This window comes from Nerophis lumbriciformis, linkage group LG21 (assembly GCF_033978685.3).
Source record: "Nerophis lumbriciformis linkage group LG21, RoL_Nlum_v2.1, whole genome shotgun sequence".
NCBI lineage: Eukaryota > Metazoa > Chordata > Actinopteri > Syngnathiformes > Syngnathidae > Nerophis > Nerophis lumbriciformis.
The window spans coordinates 14,197,404-14,222,500 of NC_084568.2; the positions used below are offsets into that span (position 1 = coordinate 14,197,404).

Consider the following 25,097-nt stretch of genomic DNA (forward strand, 5'->3'; position numbering starts at 1 on the left):
GGAAATGTTTGCCTTCTTGGAACACGGCACAGGCTGGAGGGAATGTGGCACAGAGATGAATGGCAGAGTGTAAAAGGAGGGCACAGGCAAATATTCCAGTTACAGGAATCTGAGACAAAACCTAAAAAAAAAGATAGTTCTGCTTCCACGTCAAGTTCAAAGACAAAGTTGCTGCTTTATTGTTTTGCCATAGAAAAGGTTGCTTGATATGATCACGTCATACAAGGGAGACACTAGTTAGAAACCTTGGCAGTACTATAGTGTAGTAATAAATATCACAGGAAAACAGTTGGAGTCAAAAGGGCCAAAGAAGCTGGCAGCTCACATCTCACAAAGCGCACACACAGCGAAAAAAGTCAGACGAGGCGATTGACATACACTATATTGCCAAAAGTATTTGGCCACCCATCCAAATGATCAGAATCAGGTGTCCTAATCACTTGGCCCGGCCACAGGTGTATAAAATCAAGCACTTAGGCATGGAGACTGTTTCTACAAACATTTGTGAAAGAATGGGCCGCTCTCAGTGATTTCCAGCGTGGAACTGTCATAGGATGCCACCTGTGCAACAAATCCAGTCGTGACATTTCCTCGCTCCTAAATATCCCAAAATCAACTGTCGGCTTTATTTTAAGAAAATGGAAGAGTTTGGGAACAACAGCAACTCAGCCACAAAGTGGTAGGAGTGTGAAATTTGGTGAAGGAGGAATTATGGTGTGGGGTTGTTTTTCAGGAGTTGGGCTTGGCCCCTTAGTTCCAGTGAAAGGAACTTTGAATGCTCCAGGATACCAAAACATTTTGGACAATTCTATGCTCCCAACCTTGTGGGAACAGTTTGGAGCGGGCCCCTTCCTCTTCCAACATGACTGTGCACCAGTGCACAAAGCAAGGTCCATAAAGACATGGATGAACTTGACTGGCCTGCACAGAGTCCTGACCTGAACCCGATAGAACACCTTTGGGATGAATTAGAACGCAGACTGAGAGCCAGGCTTTCTCGACCAACATCAGTGTGTGACCTCACCAATGCGCTTTTGGAAGAATGGTCCAAAATTCCTATAAACACACTCCGCAACCTTGTGGACAGCCTTCCCAGAAGAGTTGAAGCTGTAATAGCTGCAAAAGGTGGACCGACATCACATTGAACCCTATGGGTCAGGAATGGGATGGCACTTCAAGTTCATATGTGAGTCAAGGCAGGTGGCCAAATACTTTTGGCAATATAGTGTATTTCAATTTGATCTATAAAAATGGTGAAGGAGCGCAAGACAAAATGATGACGCTAATAGTTATGGGAATAAAAGCGAACTACAGGTTGACATCTCCTGGGGTTGTCCTGATGATGCAGGAATAAGTCCGACTGGAAGGACCCAAAGTGAGAAGTGCTCTTGTTCATTGGCGCTCGTAGACCCTGGTGCAGACCACGTCGTCGGCGCCCATGGTCTGAAAGAAAAAGGAGTTTAAAAGAATGCTGGATGTTTTTTTTTGTTTGGTCTAAATCCGTGTTGTCTTTACCAGGATGAGCTTGCCGTCGTTAGTCATTTCCCGGGTCCAGGAGGTTTTAGGCCCCTCCCCTTTCTGCAGGGTCTGCTCGCAGCTGATCTTGCTGTCCGTCTCCCAACGCGGAAAACTCTGGACAAACATTGAAATGCATTGATAAAGTAGTAGTAGACACAAGTATGCAGTAGTACCTCAACTTAAAGGGGAACTGCACTTTTTGGGAATTTTTGCCCATCAGTCATATTCCTTACGTAAGACAAGAGCCCATATGTTTTTCTGGTAACACTTTAGTATGGGGAACATATTCCCGATTAATTAGTTGCTTATTAACATGAGAATTAGCAACATTGGCTCTTAATTAGTCATTATTAAGTAATTATCAATGCCTTATTCTGCAGGGCCTTATTATACAACCAGTAAGACATTAACTAAGAGTTAACTAACCCTAATCCTAACTGCTTATTAGTAACCCTAACCCCAACCTCAACCGTAACCCTAACCCTTATATGTTCCCCTAGTGTCCAAATAACTGTAAATTAAGTCTTTGTTACTTTAATAAGCAAGTGAATATGTTCCCCATACTAAAGTGTTACCACTTTTCTTTTTTTAAAATTAATTCTAAGTCGTAAAATACTGCAAGTACGAGGTGGCTAACAATGCAGCTAGTGGGAGTACACTATTAAGTTAAAGTTAAAGTACCACTGATAGTCACACACACACTAGGTGTGGTGAAATTACCCTCTGTATTTGACTCATCCCCTTGTTCCACCCCCTGGGAGGTGAGGGGAGCAGTGAGCAGCAGCGGTGGCCGCGCTCGGGAATCATTTTGGGGATTAAACCCCCAATCCCAACCCTTGGTGCTGAGTGCCAGGCAGGGATTGCGGCCATAAAGTGGCGCTGTGGCTCAGATGGTAGAGCAGCTGACCAGAAAACCTGAGGTTCGAATCCTGCTTCCGTCATTTTAGTCACTGCCGTTGTGTCCTTGGGCCAGACACTTTACCCACCTTGCTCCCATTGCCACCCACACTGGTTTGAATGTAGCTTAAACATGTAGATAATGGGTTTCACTATGTAAAGTCTCGAGAGAAAAAGCGCTATATAAATATAATTCACCTCACTAAGCCCTCTAAAACATCCAAAAACCGCCGACAATACTCCATTCATATTTCGTGACCTGAATATTAATCAATATATTAACCCTTAAGTATTGTTATTATAGGCGCTAACGCCGAGGAACTACTTTTAGCAGCGTCATGATTACAGAGGGCTAACTAACTTGTGCTGCTCTATTGATATATTAAGCCGGTGAGCCGCTACATCGCCTATGAGTTGGTAAAAGTTAACTTGAGATCATAAATCATGGCTCTCACCTGGATAGTAGAAGGACGTAGCTATAAACCGAGACGTTGGTCAACTTTGACATTCAACTTATACCCGCAGATGGTGAGAAAGACACACATATATATATATATATTTTTTTTTTCACCTCCAGGTGGATTATGATTGATACCTCATCTAAACAGGAAAATGGAAACATCCCATCAGTCGGCATCCCAGTGAGAGCAGACATTGTAAAGTAAGTGATTGTTTTATTATGTTTGTATTTTCTCGTTTAGCACTTAGCAATACTGCAACAGGATGGATCTGTAGCTCATCCTCCTTATATTCAGGCTCAAAAATATAAGGTTCTGGATAATCAGTTGTCCCAAAGTAGTCTTTGTTGTCTCTTGTGAAGTCTGCCACGATAATTAGTGTTGTTGAAGAGAAAAGTGAACGTTGTGATGCGTCTGTGAAATTATTATGCTGCTTAAAATTCGTAAATATTACATGTTATTATGACTGTGCCTGTTACTACATTGCATGTATACTTACAGCATGTGTAAAAAAAACGAGATTTTTGAATGTTTCTACGAGTGCTTTATAGGCAGAATAGAGCGACTCCCTAATACCTTCATTTAGGGTTGTACGGTATACCGATACCAATGAAGTACCGCAGCACTAATGGATTAAAAAAGTACTAAACTGTATTTGAAAAACACCTGTACTTTTTTTTCAAGTGCCTGATGGCACACCGAGGTTAGTGTCGCCAGTCAACATTGTGAAACGCACACAGAGCACTTGCAAGCTGAAACTGTGTGGAGACAGAAGAGGGATAATGTACGTATTTTGGCTTTAAAACTAACTATAAAGCTGGCGCTATAAGCATTAAACATGGCTAGCTATTAGCTAGCTACTGGCTAGCGGCTAACGTCCGTATACACAGTGTTTTAGCTACTTCTAAATCACTAATCCTTGCCACAATGGGGACAAATAAACTGTTTCCTACAAGTATAATCCCTGCAGGACAAGGAATAGCTATTTATACAAATATATATATATATGTGTGTATATGTATGTATGTATGTATATATGTATACATATATATACATATATATGTGTGTATGTGTGTGTATATGTGTCTATATGTGTATGTGTATATATATATGTGTATGAGTGTATATATATATATATATATATATATATATATATATATATATATATATATATATATATATATATATATACGGATATATGTGTATGTATATATGTATATATGTGTGTATATGTAAATATATATGTGTATATATGTACTGTTTATATGTGTAAATATAAGTATAAATGTGTATATATTTATATATATGTATACTGTATATATGTGTGTATACTGTATATATGTGCGTGTATACATATATGTGTGTGTGTGTGTGTGTGTGTGTGTGTGTGTGTGTATAGGTATATATATATACATGTGTGTATACATATGTGTGTGTATATACATATATGTGTGTATGTGTGTATATATGTATGTGTATATATATATAAAGTTAAAGTTAAAGTACCATATATATATATATATGCATACTGTATGTGTGTATACTGTATATATGTGTGTGTATACATATATATATATGTGTGTGTGTATAAATATATATGTGTATATATGCATGTGTGTATACATATGTGTGTGTATATGTGTATATATATATATATATATATATATATATATATGTGTGTGTGTGTGTGTGTGTGTGTATATACACTTAAATGTGTGTGTGTGAGTGTATACATATTATATAAATATAATGGATATATAATTAACATAATTAGATATTAAGAGTATGTGAAATTTCAATTTCTACCTTGTTTACTTCTGTGACAACATCCTTAAAGTTTTGTAATCAATCAAATATCAAGCAGCTAAAATGTGGTGAGTGTTTTGCATTTTCCCCATCATGCTTTGTGATGGCTTTAAACGGGTGTATTTTTTTTTTTTTTATAATGTCCACCATTTTCAGTGAGGAGGTTGTGTTATGTGTGACCACGCCTGTTGACATTTTGTGTTGGTCGGAAGTATTATAATTATTTTTCTGCACCATGACTAGGTAAGGTTGTTCGCACTGGGTCGTACAAGTAAATGATACGCATTTGTTCTTTAGAGCATAAATAAAGGTCATTGGCTTGATTTACTCACATTGTCCATTACATGATAGCAGCGTCACAAGTTGTCAGGCTATTAAAATGAAAGCAATCCCCCTGTGGGTATGATTCCTTATTTGCGGTCTTTGGTTTGGACACACCTGATCTAGTAGTTTTTAGTAATAAAGAGAATATGGTGGACAAAGACTCGACACAAACTAGGACTACTTAACCGAGTTGAACTGAAGAGTGAGTCATCGTGGTTTGGCTAATGAACACACAAAGATGCTGTTAGGTGATAACTTTGGATTGAGTCATTGTTACTTTGTTCAACTGATGGCGTGTTTGCCTTGGAGACAAACAATCAGAGGCCACGTTTGGGGAAAGTTGGAAGAGCAAAGAGAAGATGTGTTGTGAGACAGAGGGAAAGAAGGAGGGTTAACTGTCAGAGCACAGAGAGTTGAAAGGGTTCGTAAAAAGTTGGCCATGATCGGCCTTTAGAGACTGAGGGAAGGGTGGAGATATGCTATCAGTCCAAATAGGATGAGCGGCCAAGTCAAACAGATTGATGTAATGCCGACAACACGCCCGTCATGGCTGTGATTCGACAGAGGAATGTTCTCATGTCCGCGAGTTTACCGTGCAAGGACGCCCATCCACTGTAGATTCGTTGAACTCCTGTCCCACGGTGAAAGTGATGTGAGTGGTCCGGACGGTGGTGGAGGTCTTAATGGACATCGTCTCTCCGTCCTGCGTGATCTCCACCAATGGCTTGGAGGCCGCCTTCACTGCAATCTTGCGGAGCATCACGTTAACGCCTGAGAAACACACAACATAAGCCTTTGTCTTAACGTGTGTGACGGAAACCTGCTTTTTCTCAAAGCCGATCAATGCGCACAGGCTACTACTACTGCAAATCTGGGTCAAAAGTATACATACAGCAATGTTAATATTTGCTTACATGTCCCTTGGCAAGTTTCACTGCAATAAGGTGCTTTTGGTAGCCATCCACAAGCTTCTGCTTGAATTTTTGACCACTCCTCTTGACAACATTGGTGCAGTTCAGCTATATTTGTTGGTTTTCTTTAGCATTGTCCACACGTTTAAGTCAGGACTTTGGGAAGGCCATTCTAAAACCTTCATTCTAGCCTGATTTAGCCATTCCTTTACCACTTTTGACGTGTGTTTGGGGTCATTGTCCTGTTGGAACACCCAACTGCGCCCAAGACCCAACCTCCAGGCTGATGATTTTAGGTTGTCCTGAAGAATTTGGAGGTAATCCTCCTCTTTCATTGTCCCATTTACTCTCTGTAAAGCACCAGTTCCATTGGCAGCAAAACAGACCCAGAGCATAATACTACCACCACCATGCTTGACGGTAGGCTTGGTGTTCCTGGGATTAAAGGCCCCACCTTTTCTCCTCCAAACATATTGCTGGGTATTGTGGCCAAACAGCGCAATTTTTGTTTCATCTGACCACTGAACTTTCCTCCAGAAGGTCTTATCTTTGTCCATGTGATGTCACGACTGTACATGTTCCGTAACTTATCGCTGTCTAAGTTAGGTATGGTTACCCTTTACATTTGAACCAAAACAGTACCTATTCCCGTTTCCTGGGAATTGATACCGGTACCAATTTTTAGTACTTTTGTGTGTATTTTATTGCAACATTTGATAAAGATCCGGTTATGATAACATTTGTCCAGTTGTTATATCTTGTTCTATTATCACATTTCTGAGGCTCATTTGCAAGTTTGACGATAAATTGTAATTACAGTTGCAAGTCCAAGACGTTAGATGGCAGTAGTTTGTAGTTTATGGTGTGTTAGCGAGTCAAGAAGGGGTGTCAAGTTGTTTTTTCCCTTGGCCTCAGTCTGGACCCCCTCTCCAGGGGCCCAGGCTTAGACCGATTTTTTTTTTCTCCCCCCGTCCACCCAGCCCCCATTGTTTACCTGTATCTCACCTTTTTTGTAAGGGGTTGCGGAAGTTGGCAGACCCGTCAGCGATCCTGTTCTGTTTCCCTGTAATGTTTGATCCTGTTCTGTCTACCTGTAATGTTTGATCCTGTAATGTTTGTCTGATCTTGAATGGGATTGTGCTGAAAACTGTAATTTCCCCTCGGGGATTAATAAAGTATTTCTGATCTGATCCTGATCCTGAAAAAAAAATTTGATTTTCGAATGAATTGCGATTCTTATTTGTAACGATTCTTCATTGATTAAAAAAAATCGATTTAAAAAAAAAAAAGAAAAAAAGTGAACAAATCTGTCCTGTACAGCCACTTTCGTAAATGTTTAGGTAGAATTACATTAAACAAAACCAGATTTATTTTAATTAATATAGAAATTTATCAAAGCTGTTTATCTATTTTATGGAGGAATGTCGTTAATCATAGAACTGGCACCCAATGGTTTTAAAAAAGTATTGATTTTGAATCAAGAATCAAATCTAAAAGAATTGTTATCCCAAAGACGTTTTACTTTTCGCACACACCAACTTGTTAGTTAGTCCCCGGGGCGGTATAGCTCGATTGGTAGAGTGGCCGTGCCAGCAACTTGAGGGTTCCAGGTTCGATCCCCGCTTCGCCATCCTAGTCACTGCCATTGTGTCCTTGGGCAAGACACTTTACCCTCCTGCTCCCAGTGCCACCCACACTAGTTTAAATGTAACTTAAATATTGGGTTTCACTATGTAAAGTGCTTTGAGTCACTAGAGAAAAAGCGCTATATAAATATAATTCACTTCACTTCACTGACAAGTCCCCCCATCTTTTTCCATTTTCTTACATTTTTGAAAAAGCTCCAGGGAGCCACTAGGGCGGGGCCAAAGAGCCGCGGGTTGCCGACCTTCGGTCTAGTGACAAGGCATTAACTGGGACTTCCTGCTCAGTGCCAAGTAAGCTTCAAAATAAAAGCATGGATGCAAGTTTCATATCGCGGTTATCATTATTACCAGAATCAGAATTAGAGTCAGAATCAGCTGTATTGGCCAAGTGTGTTTAATACACAAAACAATTGTCTTGGTAGACTGTGTTCAATGTAAACAAGAATTATTAAAGATTATAAGTACTGACATAATTAGGCTACTAATAATAGTGCAGTGGTGAACAGAGCAAAGAGCAAACAGATGATGAAGTGAACATGAGTTAGTACATTCACAGTGACAGAATGTGCTCAAAAAGTACTTATACACACGACACATGTTTGGACTGAGTTGTTTACAAAATACGACAAACTGAAATAAAAAGACACTGCTAGAAAAAAAAACATTTTGCATGTTTTGTGTTTTTCTATGCTTCACTCAGTATTGTATCTGTTTTAATGTCTACGCTTTTATTGTTTTGAATATTGATTTGTACTGTATCACTTTAAAATGTACTTAAATGAAAAGTGCGTAACAAAATATATTGTTTATATTTATTACATCTGACGGGCGTTTTGGCGTCCTACTCTGTTTAGCGGTTCTTGAACACACCGTAAAAACACCACCGTCTCGTATTCTTCTGAGTATCGTTTCTTAATGAGGAAAGATGATAATGTATCTTGTTTTCATGTCAGCATTTAAGCAAGCGAGCTGGTACGAGTCAATCTGGGAGTTTATCAAAGTGCTGTATTAGTGACGGTTATTCCATAATTTTAATTGAAAACGGTAATACTGATCGTCGGGAGTTTTACCGCGCTTATTGTTATTATCGTTTGTGGTTACATTCCTAAGAGCAACTGACAAATGAAAGCTTTATTGTGTTTGTAGTCAAGACAAACCCTTACTCCAGTCATAACAAAACCATCTTCGGCAGGTGTGCCAATGTTGAACATGTTGGTCCTTCCCTTTACTCAAGTTGATTTCGAAAGTCAAGTTCAAACCGAGGCCAAAAGTCACAAAGTGCGCACTTGCACAACCAGCTAGGGTTACTGTGTATGAATATTCCCATTCAGACTCTTGTAAACATCACGACTGCTTCCAATCAATTAAACTGTGTTGACTAAACAAAACCAGGCATGTGTTTGTAACCTTGCTAACATTCAGTCCATTAAAGGGGAACTGCACTTTTTTTGGGAATTTTGCCAAAATCCTTATGTAAGACAAGAACACACACACACACACACACACAATATATATATATATATATATATACACTATATTGCCAAAAGTATTCGGCCACCTGCCTTGACTCACATATAAACTTGAAGTGCCATCCCATTCTTAACCCATAGGGTTAAGAATGGGATGGCACTTTCATATGATGTCAGTCCACCTTTTGCAGCTATTACAGCTTCAACTCTTTTGGGAAAGCTGCCCACAAGGTTGCGGAGTGTGTTTATAGGAATTTTCCACCATTCTTCCAAAAGCGCATTGGTGAGGTCACACACTTATGTTGGTCAAGAAGGCCTGGCTCTCAGTCTTTGTTCTAATTCATCCCAAAGGTGTTCTATCGGGTTCATGTCAGGACTCTGTGCAGGCCAGTCAAGTTCATCCACACCAGACTCTGTCTTCCATGTCTTTATGGACCTTGCTTTGTGCACTGGTGCACAGTCATGTTGGAAGAGGAAGGGGCCCGCTCCAAACTGTTCCCACAAGTTTGGGAGCATGGGATTGTCCAAAATGTTTTGGTATCCTGGAGCATTCAAAGTTCCTTTCACTGGAACTAAGGGGCCAAGCCCAACTCCTAAAAAACAACCCCACACCATAATTCCTTCTCTACCAAATTTCACACTCGGCACAATGCAGTCCGAAATGTACCGTTCTCCTTGCAACCACCAAGCCCAGACTCATCCATCAGATTGCCAGATGGAAAAGCGTGATTCATCACTCCAGAGAAGGCGTCTCCACTGCTCTAGAGTCCAGTGGCGACGTGCTTTACACCACTGCATCCCACGCTTTGCATTGGACTTGGTGATGTATAGTTTAGATACAGCTGCTCGGCCATGGAAACCCATTCCATAGGTCTCTGCATACTCTACGTGGGCTAATTGGAAGGTCACATGAAGTTTGGAGTTCTGTAGCAACTGACTGTGCAGATATTCAGCGACCTCTTTGCACTATGCGCTTCAGCATCCGCTGACCCCTCTCTGTCAGTTTACGTGGCCTACCACTTGGTGGCTGGGTTGCTGTTGTTCCCAAACTCTTCCATTTTCTTATAATAAAGCCGACAGTTGACTTTGGAATATTTAGAAGCGAGGAAATTTCACGACTGGATTTGTTGCACAGGTGGCATCCTATGACAGTTCCACGCTGGAAATCACTGAGAGCGGCCCATTCTTTCACAAATGTTTGTAGAAACAGTCTCTATGCCTAAGTGCTTGATTTTATACACCTGTGGCCGGGCCAAGTGATTAGGACACCTGATTCTGATCATTTGGATGGGCGGCCAAATACTTTTGGCAATATATATATATATATATATATATATATATATATATATATATATATATATATATATATATATATATATATATATATATATATATATATATATATAATTGTTTTAATTTTTTTGTTTTGCATTTTTAATCATGACTAATCACTAGCAAAAGTCAGCTAAAAATTTAACCGATGGAAGTCACTTTATTCCGCCTATAAAGCGCGCTAAAAACATCCAAAAACCTCCATCAACGTTTTATATACATGCTGTAAGTATATATGTGATGTAGTAACAGTCATAATAACATGTAATATGTATGTATTTTGCTCATTATGGCGGCATGTCAATTTCACAGACGCATCACAACGTATACTTTTCTCTTCGACAACACATGAGAAACAGCAATGACTACTTTGGGACAAATAATTGTCCATAACCTTATATTGTTTTCCACAGACAACGTTCCTCAATGTAAACAAACGCCATGGGTGGACCTACACCTGACATCCACTGTAATGATACCAAGTACAGGAGCGTATCTAGTCGATACTACTATAATATTTGATAATAATAATAATAATACATTTTATTTGGTATAGGATAAAAAATTTAAATATAAAACAGTTCAAAGTAATTATATAAAACACAGGAAATATAAAAGCAGTACATTGTAAAATACATAATAATACTGGACATTTACAAGACAGAACACTAATCACTATGATTACATCAATATTTTTTAGCATCCCAAAATCTATTTTCGTTTTTTTTTTTTTTATATTATGTTTATAAACTCAGGAAATATGTCCCTGGGCACATGAGGACTTTGAATAGGACCAATGTATGATCCTGTAACTACTTGGTATCGGATTGATACCAAATTTGTGGTATCATCCAAAACTAATATAAAGTATCAAACAACAGAAGAATAAGTGATTATTACATTTGAACAGAAGTGTAGATAGAACATGTTAAAAGAGAAAGTAAGCAGATATTAACAGTAAATGAACAAGTAGATTAATAATTCATTTTCTACCACTTGTCCTTAATAATGTTGACAAAATAATAGAATGGAAAATGACACAATATGTTACTGCATATGTCAGCAGACTAAATTAGGAGCCTTTGTTTACTTACTTACTACTAAAAGACAAGTTGTCTTGTTTGTTCACTATTTTATTTAAGAACAAACTTGCAATAAGAAACATATGTTTAATGTATTGTATGTTTGTTTTTTTTTAAATAAAGCCAATAATGCAATTTTTTTGTGGTGCCCTTTATTTAGAAAAGTACCGAAAAGTATCCAAATACATTTTGGTACCGGTACCGGTACCAAAAATATTGGTATCGGGACAACACTACTTAGAATGCATTAAAAAAAAAAGAAAAACATACGTTCTCGTCTTACATAAGGATTGTGAACGGTCGACAAAATTCCAAAAGAAGCGCAGTTCCCCTATAATGAAGGGAAACAATGAGGTCATATGATCAAGTGAAGCCAGCACATCTGCACTCGGTCTAGACTTAATCATTTTTAGTTTGCACACACACACACACACACACACACACACACACACACACACACACACACACACACACACACACACATTCTTGTATTTGTTACCTTCTTGAGACCTCAGAAAAATGCCTACCTCTTTAGGACCACCCTTTCTAGATATATGATTTGTATTTACAACATTGCGATGAGGTGGCGACTTGTCCAGGGTGTACACCGCCTTCCGCCTGATTGTAGCTGAGATAGGCTCCAGCGCCCCCGCGACCCCAAAGGGAATAAGCGGTAGAAAATGGATGGATGGATGTATTTACAACATTAATGATATATACATTCTATGCAAATATAAAAAAGCTTGTTGTGAAAAATGATTTGGAATTTCACATGAAGAAAGTCACACTTTCACAACAAAAACTTAGAATTTTGGCAGTATTATAATAAAAGTTGTAATATTACTCAACGCAAGTCAAAATTTTTAGAAGAAAAACTGAACATTACTGCAATATTATGATAAAAGTTGGAATTTTACTCAATAACAGTCGCAATTTTACAAAAAAAAAACTTAAAGTGTTGGCAATTTTATGAAAAGAGTCGTAATTGTACTCGGCAAAAGTCATAATTCTATAAGAAAACTTTAAAATGTTGGCAATTTTATGAAAAGTGTCGCAATTTTACTCGACAAAAGTCACACTTTTATAAGAAAACTTTCAAATGTTGGCAATATTCGAATAATAATCGGAATTTTACTTGGCAAAATTATGACCAAAGTCATTTTACTCATAAAATGTCACTGTTTTACAAGAACAACAAAACAATTGGCAATTTTGTGATAAAAGTCGGAATTGTATATGACAAATGTCACCATTTTGCAGTAAAAAGTAATAATTTTACATAAAAAAAAGTAATAATTTTACTTATAAAATTGTTCCCAAATTTATAAGAAAAAATTCTACACATTGTGAGGAAAATGACTGCTTTTAGTTCATTTGTTATTTTATTTCTTTGTTTGTAATTGGTTTTTAATCTTCATTATTTACTTCAATTTATTACAGTAAAAAAAATTTTTTAATACATTTTGGCCAAAGGGTATGCATTTCAATTTCTTACACACACTTGTTATTACATATGTTGGCCAGAGGGGGAGCACTTCAAATTTGTATACACACTTGTTATTTAAAACCGGCACTCAGTCAATTAGAAAAATCCCTCCTTTTTGGGACCACCCTAATTTTTAAAGATTTCACCACCAGGGGTGCAAATGAGACATTCTCTATTTTTTGTTTTTTGTAATGTGCTTAAGGCTGATGACAAACGAGTCACGGACCACAGATGGCCCCTGTGCCGCACTTTGGGCAACCCAGCTGTAGAAGCTAACTGTTGGCCATTATAGTCTTAGTATCGTAGTGTATTTGTTCATCCTATGGTCACATATGGGACGTGGGTTGTCTTACGTCAGCACCGGAAGTCGTAAAATCAGCCTGGCGGGTTTTTCCGGGGATGAATAGGGAAGTCCTTCTTTACCTGCCGTCTTGTTTTATCATATATTGCTGCCTTTGCACCTGTCAGTGTTTACTTTTGTATGCACATTAAATCAACAAAAAATCCTGACTTTGGAGCAATGTTCACGGACTCTAGTATTTGGCCCTCTATTAGATGCAATGGTTTTCCGTATTGGGACCATGATTTCGGTACTTTTCCTTGTTTGATGTCTCAAGAAGGGTAGAAATACAAGAACACACACTCACACACACACACACACACACACACACACACACACACACACACACACACACACACACACACACACACACACACAGTCAGTCAGTGCAGTTACACCCAGTCTTATTCCTATCAAAGGTATTTCCCCCCCGGTCTATCAGTAAGTACATGACAACTGTTCAACAAGGAGATAACCAGATAATTGGTGCTGTGAGGAAACGTAGAGGGCGCTATTATCCCATGTGTAGATGTGAGCATGTGTGCAATTGACACTCTCTTTTCAAGTGTGAGGGGTAAGTGTGTGTTCCCACCTCGCACACATTCCCACCTGTCAACAAGAGTAAATATACACACGCTCAGAAGCCATCGCAGTGCAGCAGGATGTACTTATTGTACATTGTGTGTACAGTGTTGTCATTGTGGACCTTGGAAAGTTGTCTACTCATTTCTACGGGTGCACAAAAAAATCGATATTGTATCCGAATTACGATTCTAATTCATCCCGATTCCAGATTGATGCATAATTTACAAAAATCGCTTAAATTATTATTAATTTTTAAAGTAAGAATACATTTTTGAAACGCCCATCTGTATGCAACCAGAAGAAGCTTTTCTAACCTGTAACTTGTTTTGAAAGAGTTTCACTATAATTTACCGTAAATTCCAAACTAGAAATGTCCGATAATATCAAACTGCCGATATTATCGGCCGATAAATACTTTAAAATGTAATATCGGAAATTATCGGTATCGGTTTCAAAAAGTAAAATTTATGACTTTTTAAAACGCTGCTGTGTACACGGACGTAGGGAGAAGTACAGAGCGCCAATAAACTAAGGCACTGCCTTTGCGTGCTGGCCCAGTCACATAATATCTACTGCTTTTCACACACACAAGTGAATGCCAAGCATACTTGGTCAACAGCCATACAGGTCACACTGAGGGTGGCCGTATAAACAACTTTATCACTGTTACAAATATGCGCCACACTGTGAACCCACACCAAACAAGAATGACAAACACATTTCGGGAGAACATCCGCACCGTAACACAACAGAACAAATACCCAGAACCCCTTGCAGCACTAACTCTTCCGGGACGCTACATTATACACCCCCCGCTACGCCCTACACACCCCACCTCAACCCCGCCGCCCTCAACCCCGCCCACCTCAACCTCCTCATGCTCTCTCAGGGAGAGCATGTCCCAAATTCCAAGCTGCTGTTTTGAGGCATGTTAAAAAAAAAAAGCACTTTGTGACTTCAATAATAAATATGGCAGTGCCATGTTGGCATTTTTTTTCATAACTTGAGTTGATTTATTTTGGAAAACCTTGTTACATTGTTTAATGCATCCAGCGGGGCATCACAACAAAATTAGGCATAATAATGTGTTAATTCCACGACTGTATATATCAGTATCGGTTGATATCAGAATCGGTAATTAAGAGTTGGACAATATCGGAATATCGAATATCGGCAAAAAAGCCATCATCGGACATCTCTATTCCAAACTATAAGCTGCTACTTTTTTCCTACGCTTTGAACCCTGCGGCTTAGAAGACGGAGCGGCTAATTAATGGACGTTCCTTTGCTGACGGCAATAGCAAAAATTATTTTATCAAAAAAAAACAAGCAAAAACACTGACAGGGTGTTATATTGTTTGTGTTGTGGCACCATCTTTTGGATGAATTTGCCCACAGCAGGTGTTGCAGGTGTCTTCTAGCCATCCATAGCGTTTCTACTCGTCGGGATTTTTCATTCATCACTCCAAGCAATGTTTGTAAGTTTTACTTACTAAACCGTCCCATGTGTGATGTTAAAGTTCAAGTTAAAGTACCAATGATTGTCACACACACGAGGTGTGGCGAAATTATTCTCTGCATTTGACCCATCATTCTTGATCACCCCCTGGGAGGTGTGGGGAGCAGTGAGCAGCAGCGGTGGCCCCGCCCGGGAATAATTTTTGGTGATTTAACCCCCAATTCCAACCCTTGATGCTGAGTGCCAAGCAGGGAGGTAATGGGTCCAATTTTTATAGTCTTTGGTATGACTCGGGGTTTGAACTCACGACCTACCGATCTCAGGGCGTCTGAGTGTTTTCAAGCATATTCGCACTTGCTATTGTGATGTAATGACACTAGCATCGTTAGCATTAGCTACTATGCTAACACGTTCACGAGTGTCCCTGTTAGTATTGTTAACTTAGGATGACATTCTTTTTCAATTGTTTCAGTTTCACAAATTCCTGAGTAAATTCACAAAGACGTGCCCGTGGACTTATAGAGTGTGTTTAGCTGATTGGAGAGCTAGCTTCCGCAGCTCGTGGGTCCATGACCATGACTTCTGTTTTGTTTGATCGGCCGTTTTACTGCCAGGTTACATCTGGAAACAATTAAGGTCTGCGAATTTACAGAATCACGCATGTCGCAACAGTGCTTCAATATGGGTACCGTTCACACTTGGACCAATACAGTACCAATTCCCGATACCTGAAGATCGATACCGGTACTCAACGGTACCAATTTTTTATTTTTGACAGTAAAATCTAATTTTTTTATGGCAACATTCAAAAATGAGTTGATTATGATTCCTGCTGTCCTGTTGTTGCATCTTGTTTTATTATCACATTTTTGAAGTCTCATTCGCATGCATGATATCAAGTTGCAATTACGGGTGCAAGTCCTAAAAAGTGTTAATACTGTAAGTATTGTACTCACGACACCGGCTGTTTGATTGTAACATGCATCGTAGTTGGAGTTTTCATTAACAAATTTTGGGGTGTTGAAATGGCCACAGAAAAACCGCTAATACCAATCAGTAGCATGTCAATAGCAAAGTTAATGTATATTAGCATCAGCTTGCGCATTTTTGGAAAAGTGGAGCCTTACTTTACTTATGTAAGTGTCTTGTGAGTCAGTTTTTTTTGTTGGCATTAAAACATTACCTAAAGGTCGTTTGGCTGAGTACGCTCTCAGTGCTGCTGGAGTGATTGCCAAGTGCCGAAGTCGGCTACCGGGCGTACCGTACCATGTCACCGTTGGATTTTACGTGAATCGGTGCCCGGTAGGGGTGTAAAATAAAAAAAGAAAGTTGATTTTAGAATGACTCGTGATTCTTATTTGTAATGATTCTTAATTGATTAACACAAAAAATCTAAACTTTGGGGTTTTTTTCTAAATCTATCCGGTCAAGCCACTCAGGCAAGTCATATTATTGATGTAGAGCAGGGGTGTCAAACTCATTTTAGATGGGGGGCCACATGGAGAAAAATCTACTCCCAAGTGGGCCACACTGGTAAAATCACGGCACGATTACTTAAAAATAAAGACAACTTCAGATTGTTTTCTTGGTTTAAAAATAGAACAAGCACATTCTGAAAATATACAAATCATAATGTTGTTTTTTTTTTTACACTTACATGTTGCAGTTTATAGTATTCTACCTTTATTTGTCGTTATTTATACTTTCTGAATAAATGATGTGATAATGTTCATCAGTCAACTCATTGGTGTTAATTTTCAATCCATCAAGATAAAAAAATAATATAAAAATCAAATTACAGGATGTTATTTATGTAGTTTGATTGTTTTCCTTGACTGGTGCACTAACATGTGTTTTTTTTTTTTTTTCTATTGCGACATCTAGTGGACACATTTAGAACATCAGTTTCTTTCATTCAAAAATTTCAGCTAATTTTTATACAGTGTAGTAATGCCACTATGATACAACATCTGTATAATAATCCTTGAACAAAGTAAGTGAAACTCATGTGAATAATCACTAAATGGAGAACTGGGGGTGGGATTAAATAAGTTATCTTCTTACTACTCCCTTTCAGGCAAAACTGGACAATTATGCATTACATACTATACATTACCTTTTGTACTATATTAATTTATATTATTATGTGTTGTCAACTTTGTGCTTTTTTATGTCCTTGCCTGAAATAAATAAATAAATGAAAATGAAATGAATGAATACTTAGCAAACTCATCCCGCGGGCCGGCTAAAACCTGTTCGCGGGCCTGATTCGGCCCTCGGGCCGTACGTTTGACACCCCTGATGTAGATGATCATATCTGCTGTACAGATTTACTTTGGAAAAGAAAAGTGTTGCATACTTCTCTCGTTGCCTTATTTGTATATGACTTTATTAAATGTTTGGGTATAATTTTATTAAACAAAACCTTTTTTTTTAAGTAATATATAAATGTATCCCAGCTGCTTATCACATTTATGGAGGAATGTAGTTCATCATAGAACTGGCACTCAATGTTATTTAAAAGGGAACATTATCACAATTTCAGAAGGGTTAAAACCATTAAAAATCAGTTTCCAGTGGCTTATTTTATTTTTCGAAGTTTTTTTCAAAATTTTACCCATCACGCAATATCCCTAAAAAAAGCTTCAAAGTGCCTGATTTTAACCATCGTTATAAACACCCGTCCATTTTCCTGTGACGTCACACAGTGATGCCAATACAAACAAACATGGCGGATAGAACAGCAAGGTATAGCGACATTAGCTCGGATTCAGACTCGGATTTCAGCGGCTTCACACTGTCTGATAAGATAATTACTAACAACTATGAACTAGGTTTACAGCATATGAAATAGATTTGGCAACAACATGCACTTTGAGAGTGCAGACAGCCCATTTCAGGCGCGCTAAGAACATATATTTTTCCACGATTTCAGCACTCAGGTTTACCATACCTAAATAGACATAAAATACTGCATTACACAAGACTACCCGAATGTACTCGAATGATTGAAAAAAATAAATGTTTTTAAGCTAAATTATTGGTAAACACAGTTTATGTATAATAATGTACGTAAAACCGCGAGTAATGAATAAAGTTTTCATCAATTAATATATTCTGTAGACATACCCTCATCCGCTCTCTTTTCCTGAAAGCTGATCTGTCCAGTTTTGGAGTTGATGTCAGCAGGCCAGGGAAGCTAGGGTCGATATTCTTCTCTTGATCATCTTCGGTGGCATAAGGGACGGTGTGAGCCAAGACATCCAGGGGGTTTAGCTCGCTCGTCTGCGGGAACAAACTGCCGCCATTGCTTGCTGTGCTACCGAGGTCCTTTGTCCCTGAATTGCTCACACACTCCGGCAGATTCAATGGGGGTCTGGCGGCAGATTTCTTTGACTTTATCGTTGGAAATGCATCTGCTTTGAGTGTCGCAGGATATCCACACATTCTTGCCATCTCTGTCGTAGCATAGCTTCCGTCGGTAAAGTGTGCGGAACAAACGACTGACCATTTCGTCGACTTTCCCCACACCCTCGTATTTTGAACAAATTTCGTCCAATTTCTTGCCACTGGTGCAACTTGAATCCGTCCTTGTTCGTGTTGTTACACCCTCCGACAACACACCGACGAAAGTGAGAAAATGGCGGATTGCTTCCCGATGTGACGTCACAACGTGACGTCATCGCTCCGAGAGCGAATAATAGAAAGGCGTTTAATTCGCCAAAATTCACCCATTTAGAGTTCGGAAATCGGTTAAAAAAAAAAAAGGTCTTTTTTCTGCAACATCAAGGTATATATTGACGCTTCCATAGGTCTGGTGATAATGTTCCCCTTTAAAAGGTATTGATTTTGAATCGAGAACCGCTTCTGAATTGAATCGAATCAAAAAGTACTCACTGCTAACAAGAAAAGAAGAACAAAATGATCAAAATCAGATCTCCCATGTCTGTAAATGACTGACAGATGTATTTTAAGATGTGCTGCGAAGCCTTTTCTCTCAAAAGTGGAGGGTTGTAGAGACAGGACGAGCTTATCAAGCCAGATCATGTCCATGAGGATTTTCTTTATGGCGGTGAAAAAAACAAAAACAAACAGAAAGCTTCTCTTGAAAGTGGCGCAAACACGTGAAGAGTTGGGTTCGGTGCGATCGAGCGCCATGTTTCCTTTTGCAGAAAATCTGTGTTTATTTCAAGCGGCAAGCTGAGCCGTGCAGACATTAACTGACCCCATGCGGAGTGGCTTACTTAAAGCCAAGTGGGGTGTGGGGTGTGTGTGGGGTGGGGGGGCTTCTCAAGTAACCGCTCAAGATTTTGCATCGAGTATACGGGTTGACTTTTTGAGACTCGGCCCCCCCCCCCTCCCCGAAAAGCTTGAACGCACACAGATCCGGGGGTCAGGGATCATAACAGAGGGCAGAGGAAGCTTAAAGGAGGAGGGAGTGAGGGATGGAGGGATGGAGGGAAGACGGCTGGTGAGAGCGCTGACAGGTCTCGTCCAGCTGTGACGTCTTAACATAACATCAGGGGTGCAAATAAAGACCACAGTACAGTCGTCTGGGAATTGGTTCCGTACCAAGTCTGAATCATTAACTATGTATAAAATATTTTCATAGCTAGAGCATAAAAAAAAAACATGTTTACGACCTTTTAAACAGGTTAAGATCCATGATATTAATGCTGCCTGAGGCTGAGCCAATCAGTGGCCACTAGGGATGGGTACACTGCGGCACTTGCCGATCACTCCAGCAGCACTGAGAGCGGACTCAGCCAAACGACCCCTCGGTAATGTCGCAGTATTCAATGCCGACAAAGCAAGTGTGCTCGGTAGGGAACTCTCGGACGTAAAGCGAGGCTCCGCTCTTCTGGAACGTGTTAGCTTTTCCACAGACAGGCTACTGTTAGCATTAGCGATTTTACATGGCGATTTTAACCCGAACTAAGATGAATGTTTTAATCAAACAGGTGGTGTGTAATAAGCACAATACTTACAGTATCCGGCCCGCGGGAAGTCCCAAGTAAAAAAAAAAAAGTATATATATTTATCATTATTTATTTTTTTAATTGTTATCTTTTTAAATCTGTCCTTTCTAATCCATTTCCTACCGCTTGTTACTCTCGGTGTCTCCTAGCTGCTCAGGCAAATCATATTGTCTAAAAATGCATTTTCCCATCGATAATGTGACATCATCATCATATATATGTATATATATATATATATATATATATATATATATATATATATATATATATATATATATATACAGCCCGGCCAAATTTTTGGGGATCACTGGTACAAACAGTAATACAGTAATCGACTCAAAAAGAAAAAACGCTCCAACATAAGTGAAGTAAGGCTCCACTTTTCAAAAAAGGCGCTAGCTAGATGCTAATATACATTGGTTTTGCTATTGACATGCTAATGATTAGTATTAGCGATTTTACATGGCAATTTTGACACCTTCAAATTTGTTAATGAAAACTACAACTAAGATGCACAATACAATCAAACAGCTGGTGAGTAATATGTACAATACTTACAGTATCCGGCCCGCCAGTGTCCAAAATCCGTCCAAAATCAGTCCCAAGTTTTATATATATATATATATATATATATATATATATATATATATATATATATATATATATATATATATATATATATATATATGTTTTTTAATTATCTTTTTAAAAAAAATTTTTTAATTGTTATCTTTTTTTAATTTGTCCTTTCCATTTTCTACCGCTTGTTACTCTCGGTGTCTCCTAGCCACTCAGGTAAATCATATTGTCTAAAAATGCATTTTCCCATCGATAACGTGACATCATCATATATATATGTATATATATATATATATATATATATATATATATATATATATATATATATACACAGCCCGGCCCCCGGCCAAATTTTTTTAACCCAATGCGGCCCCCGAGTCAAAAAATTTGGGGACCCCTGGTATAAATAGTAATACAGTAATCGACTCAAAACTCAAAAAACAAACAAACGCTCCAACATAAGTAAAGTAAGGCTCCAATTTTCCAAAAAGGTGCTAGCTAGATGCTATATACATTGGTTTTGCTATTGACATGCTAATAATTAGCATTAGCGATTTTACATGGCAATTTCGACACCTTCAAATTTGTTAATGAAAATTAAAACTCAGATGCACAATACAATCAAACAGTTGGTGAGTAATATGTACAATACTTACAGTATCCGGCCCGCCAGTGTCCAAAATCCGTCCAAAATCAGTCCCAAGTTTAAAAAAAAAATATATATATATATTTTATTTTTATTTTTATTTTTATTTTTTTTATTGTTATCTTTTTAAATCTGTCCTTTCTAATCCATTTTCTACCGCTTGCTACTCTCGGTGTCTCCTAGCCTCTCAAGTAAATCATATTGTCTAAAAATGCATTTTCCCATCGATAACGTGACATCATCACACATATATATATATATATATATATATATATATATATATATATATATATATATATATATATATATATATATATATATGTGGATGGGCTGTGTATGTATATATATATATATATATATATATATATATATATATATATATATACATACACAGCCCATGTATATATATATATATATATATATATATATATATATATATATATATATATATATATATACATATATATATATATGAATATATATATATATACACAGCCCGTCCCCTGGCCAAATTTTTTTAACCCACATATATATATATATATATATATATATATATAAATATATATATATATATATATATATATATATATATATATATATATATATATATATATATATATATATATATGTGGATGGGCTGTGTATGTGTGTATATATATATATATATATATATATATATATATATACATACACAGCCCATGTATATATATATATATATATATATATATATATATATATATATATATATATATATATATATATATATATATATATATATATATATATATATATATATATACACAGCCCGTCCCCTGGCCAAATTTTTTTAACCCAATGCGGCCCCCGAGTCAAAAAATTTGGGGACCCCTGGTATGGGACCCCCTACTCAGTGGCCTAGTGGTTAGAGTGTCCGCCCTGAGATCGGTAGGTTGTGAGTTCAAACCCCGGCCGAGTCATACCAAAGACTATAAAAATGGGACCCATTACCTCCCTGCTTGGCACTCAGCATCAAGGGTTGGAATTGGGGGTTAAATCACCAAAAAATGATTCCCGGGCGCGGCACCGCTGCTGCCCACTGCTCCCCTCACCTCCCAGGGGGTGATCAAGGGGATGGGTCAAATGCAGAGGACAAATTTCACCACACCTAGTGTGTGTGTGACAATCATTGGGACTTTAACTTTAAACAGTAATACAGTAATCAACTCAAAAAACAAACAAACACTCCAATGTAAGTAAAGTAAGGCTCCAATTTTCCAAAAAGACGCTAGCTAGATGCTAATATACATTGGCTTTGCTATTGACATGCTAATGATTAGCATTAGTGATTTTACATGGCAATTTCGACGCCTCCAAATTTGTTAATGAAAACTACAACTAAGCTGCATGTTACAATCAAACAGCTGGTGAGTAATACGCACAATACTTGCAGTATTAACACTTTGTAGGGCGCAAAAAAAAATAACACCATGAACTTTACACTACTGCCATCTAACGTCTTGAACTTATTGTAATTGAGACCCAGAAACGTGATAATGAAACTAATAATGCAATAAAAATAAGATTTTATTATCAAAAATAATTATTTTTAACAACACACACAAAAGTAGTAAAAATTGGTACAATTGAGTACTGGTATCTTGTACCTGGGAATCGATACCGTATTGGTTCAAATGTGAACGCTATCCTAGGGGCCACGATATTCGAACAGGGCCAATATTACTGCAGTGTTGATGTTTGTATTTTATTTAGACATTTTTATAAGAGATATAAATCATTGGGCACCTAACGATTTCGATTCGATGTAGAAACGATTCTCGATTCAAACCGATTTTCGCAACGTATTATTTGGTATAAAAATCATAACGAAACGTTTTCAAACAGGTTGCAGGTTAGAAAAGCTCATTCTTTTAAAAATAGATTTTAAGAAAAAAAGAAGAAAGAATTAATAGATTTTTTTTTTACATCGGATTTTTGAAAGTCATGAATCGATTCAGAATCGGGATTAATATGAAACACTTTTTTGTGCAGCCCTAATTTTTATATTTCGAACATGCTTAATTTAAGGCAAAAAAAAGAGGTAAAATTGGAAAATATCCCCCAAAAAAGACGCCATATTTGAAGTGGAAATTGTTTAAATCAGAGCAAAATATCATAATATAAGGGTAAATAGTAAGTAAGTAATAAGAGTAGATAGTAATGTGCTTATTATCACATAATTAGTGATTCTCAGGACGACCCACTCTGGGTGTGTCGCAGATAGCCATCTTTAAAAATTACATTAAAATGCGTCATTTACAAACTACGTCTTGTTTTATTTTTAAATAAATTTGGTCAGCCATCCTCGTCGTTATTGTCGTTGCACAATGCAATATCTGATACTGTGCTCCTATTTAGATATATTTTTATATCTAATATTAATCTATGCATTATTATTAGTTTGGCTCCTTCCTTATTTCATTAATTTCCTGACAATGCATGTAGTTGTTGTTCAAAAATATGATTTATTTTTATTTTTATGAGACTATAATACATACTGTTGCTGAAATAAATAAATAAAAATTCCAGATTGTGTTGCTGGATGGGACACTTTTTGGACATACCTGACATATATGCGTTATTGATGGATATATATAATGGATGTGTAGTGAAGCCTGCAGCCTCCTCTCTTCTGCATGATTATTTATGCCGTGGCTCCCTGGAGCTTTTTCAAAAATGTATGAAAATGGAAAAAGATGTGGAAAAACATTTATTTTTTGTTTTAATATGGTTTCTGTAGGAGGACAAACATGACACAAACCTTCCTAATTGTTAGAAATCCCACTATTTATATTAAACATACTTCACTGATGAGAGGATTTGGCGCGCGCCGTTTTGTCCTGATTTCAGCGGTCCTTGAACGCACCGTAGTTTGTTTACATGTACAACTTCCCTTGATGCTGCCACAGAAAGACGTGTTTTATGCCACTCCTTCTTTGTCTCATTTTGTCCACCAAACGTTATATGCTGTGCGTGAATGCACAAAGGTGAGCTTTGTTGATATTATTGACTTGTTGGAGTGCTAATCAGACATATTTGGTCACTGCAAGCTAATCGATGCTAACATGCTATTTATGCTAGCTGTATGTACATATTGCATCATTATGCCTCGTTTGTAGGTATATTTGAGCTCATTTAATTTGTAATTTCCGTTTCCTTCAACTTGAACACACACATCTTTACTTTTGGCCATTCTAAGCCAGTTATTTCCAGGAGTTATCTCACCCTCTGAAAAGCCTCCGTTTTGCTAATGTTTTCCAATGTTGTAAACATTTGTAGAATCAATATTACATTTCAACATTTCTGTCAAGGAAGATTTGCGTCAGTCTGGGACACATAGTAATTTTGATAGTAGGCTATTATAGCTAATATAGACACTTACATCATGTGTTGCCTTCATTATAACACTTATTTAAGACTTTTAAAGTCATTTTGATAGTAGGCTAATATAGACACTTACATCATGTGTTGCCTTCATTATAACACTTATATAAGGCTTTTAAAGTCATTTTGATAGTAGGCTAATATAGATAATATAGACACT

General features: G+C 37.6%; 1 protein-coding gene and 1 long non-coding RNA gene across 2 annotated transcripts in view; one reads left to right on the forward strand and one right to left on the reverse strand.

Moving 5' to 3' along the window:
- The window catches only part of LOC140679676 (uncharacterized), a 108,419-nt gene that overhangs the window by 73,291 nt on the left and 10,031 nt on the right, over positions 1 to 25,097 (forward strand). Inside the window, exon 3 of the long non-coding RNA XR_012051045.1 lies at positions 2,993 to 3,076. This is a non-coding gene — a long non-coding RNA (uncharacterized lncRNA). The remainder of the gene's footprint in view (positions 1 to 2,992; positions 3,077 to 25,097) is intronic.
- crabp2a (cellular retinoic acid binding protein 2, a) overlaps positions 151 to 25,097 on the reverse strand; it is a 27,187-nt gene continuing 2,240 nt past the window's right edge. Inside the window, exons 2-4 of the mRNA XM_061982938.2 lie at positions 5,596 to 5,774; positions 1,516 to 1,632; positions 151 to 1,443 (exon numbers count right to left, since the gene is read on the reverse strand). Coding sequence (XP_061838922.1) covers positions 1,393 to 1,443; positions 1,516 to 1,632; positions 5,596 to 5,774 — 347 coding nt within the window. The 3' untranslated portion in view covers positions 151 to 1,392. The remainder of the gene's footprint in view (positions 1,444 to 1,515; positions 1,633 to 5,595; positions 5,775 to 25,097) is intronic.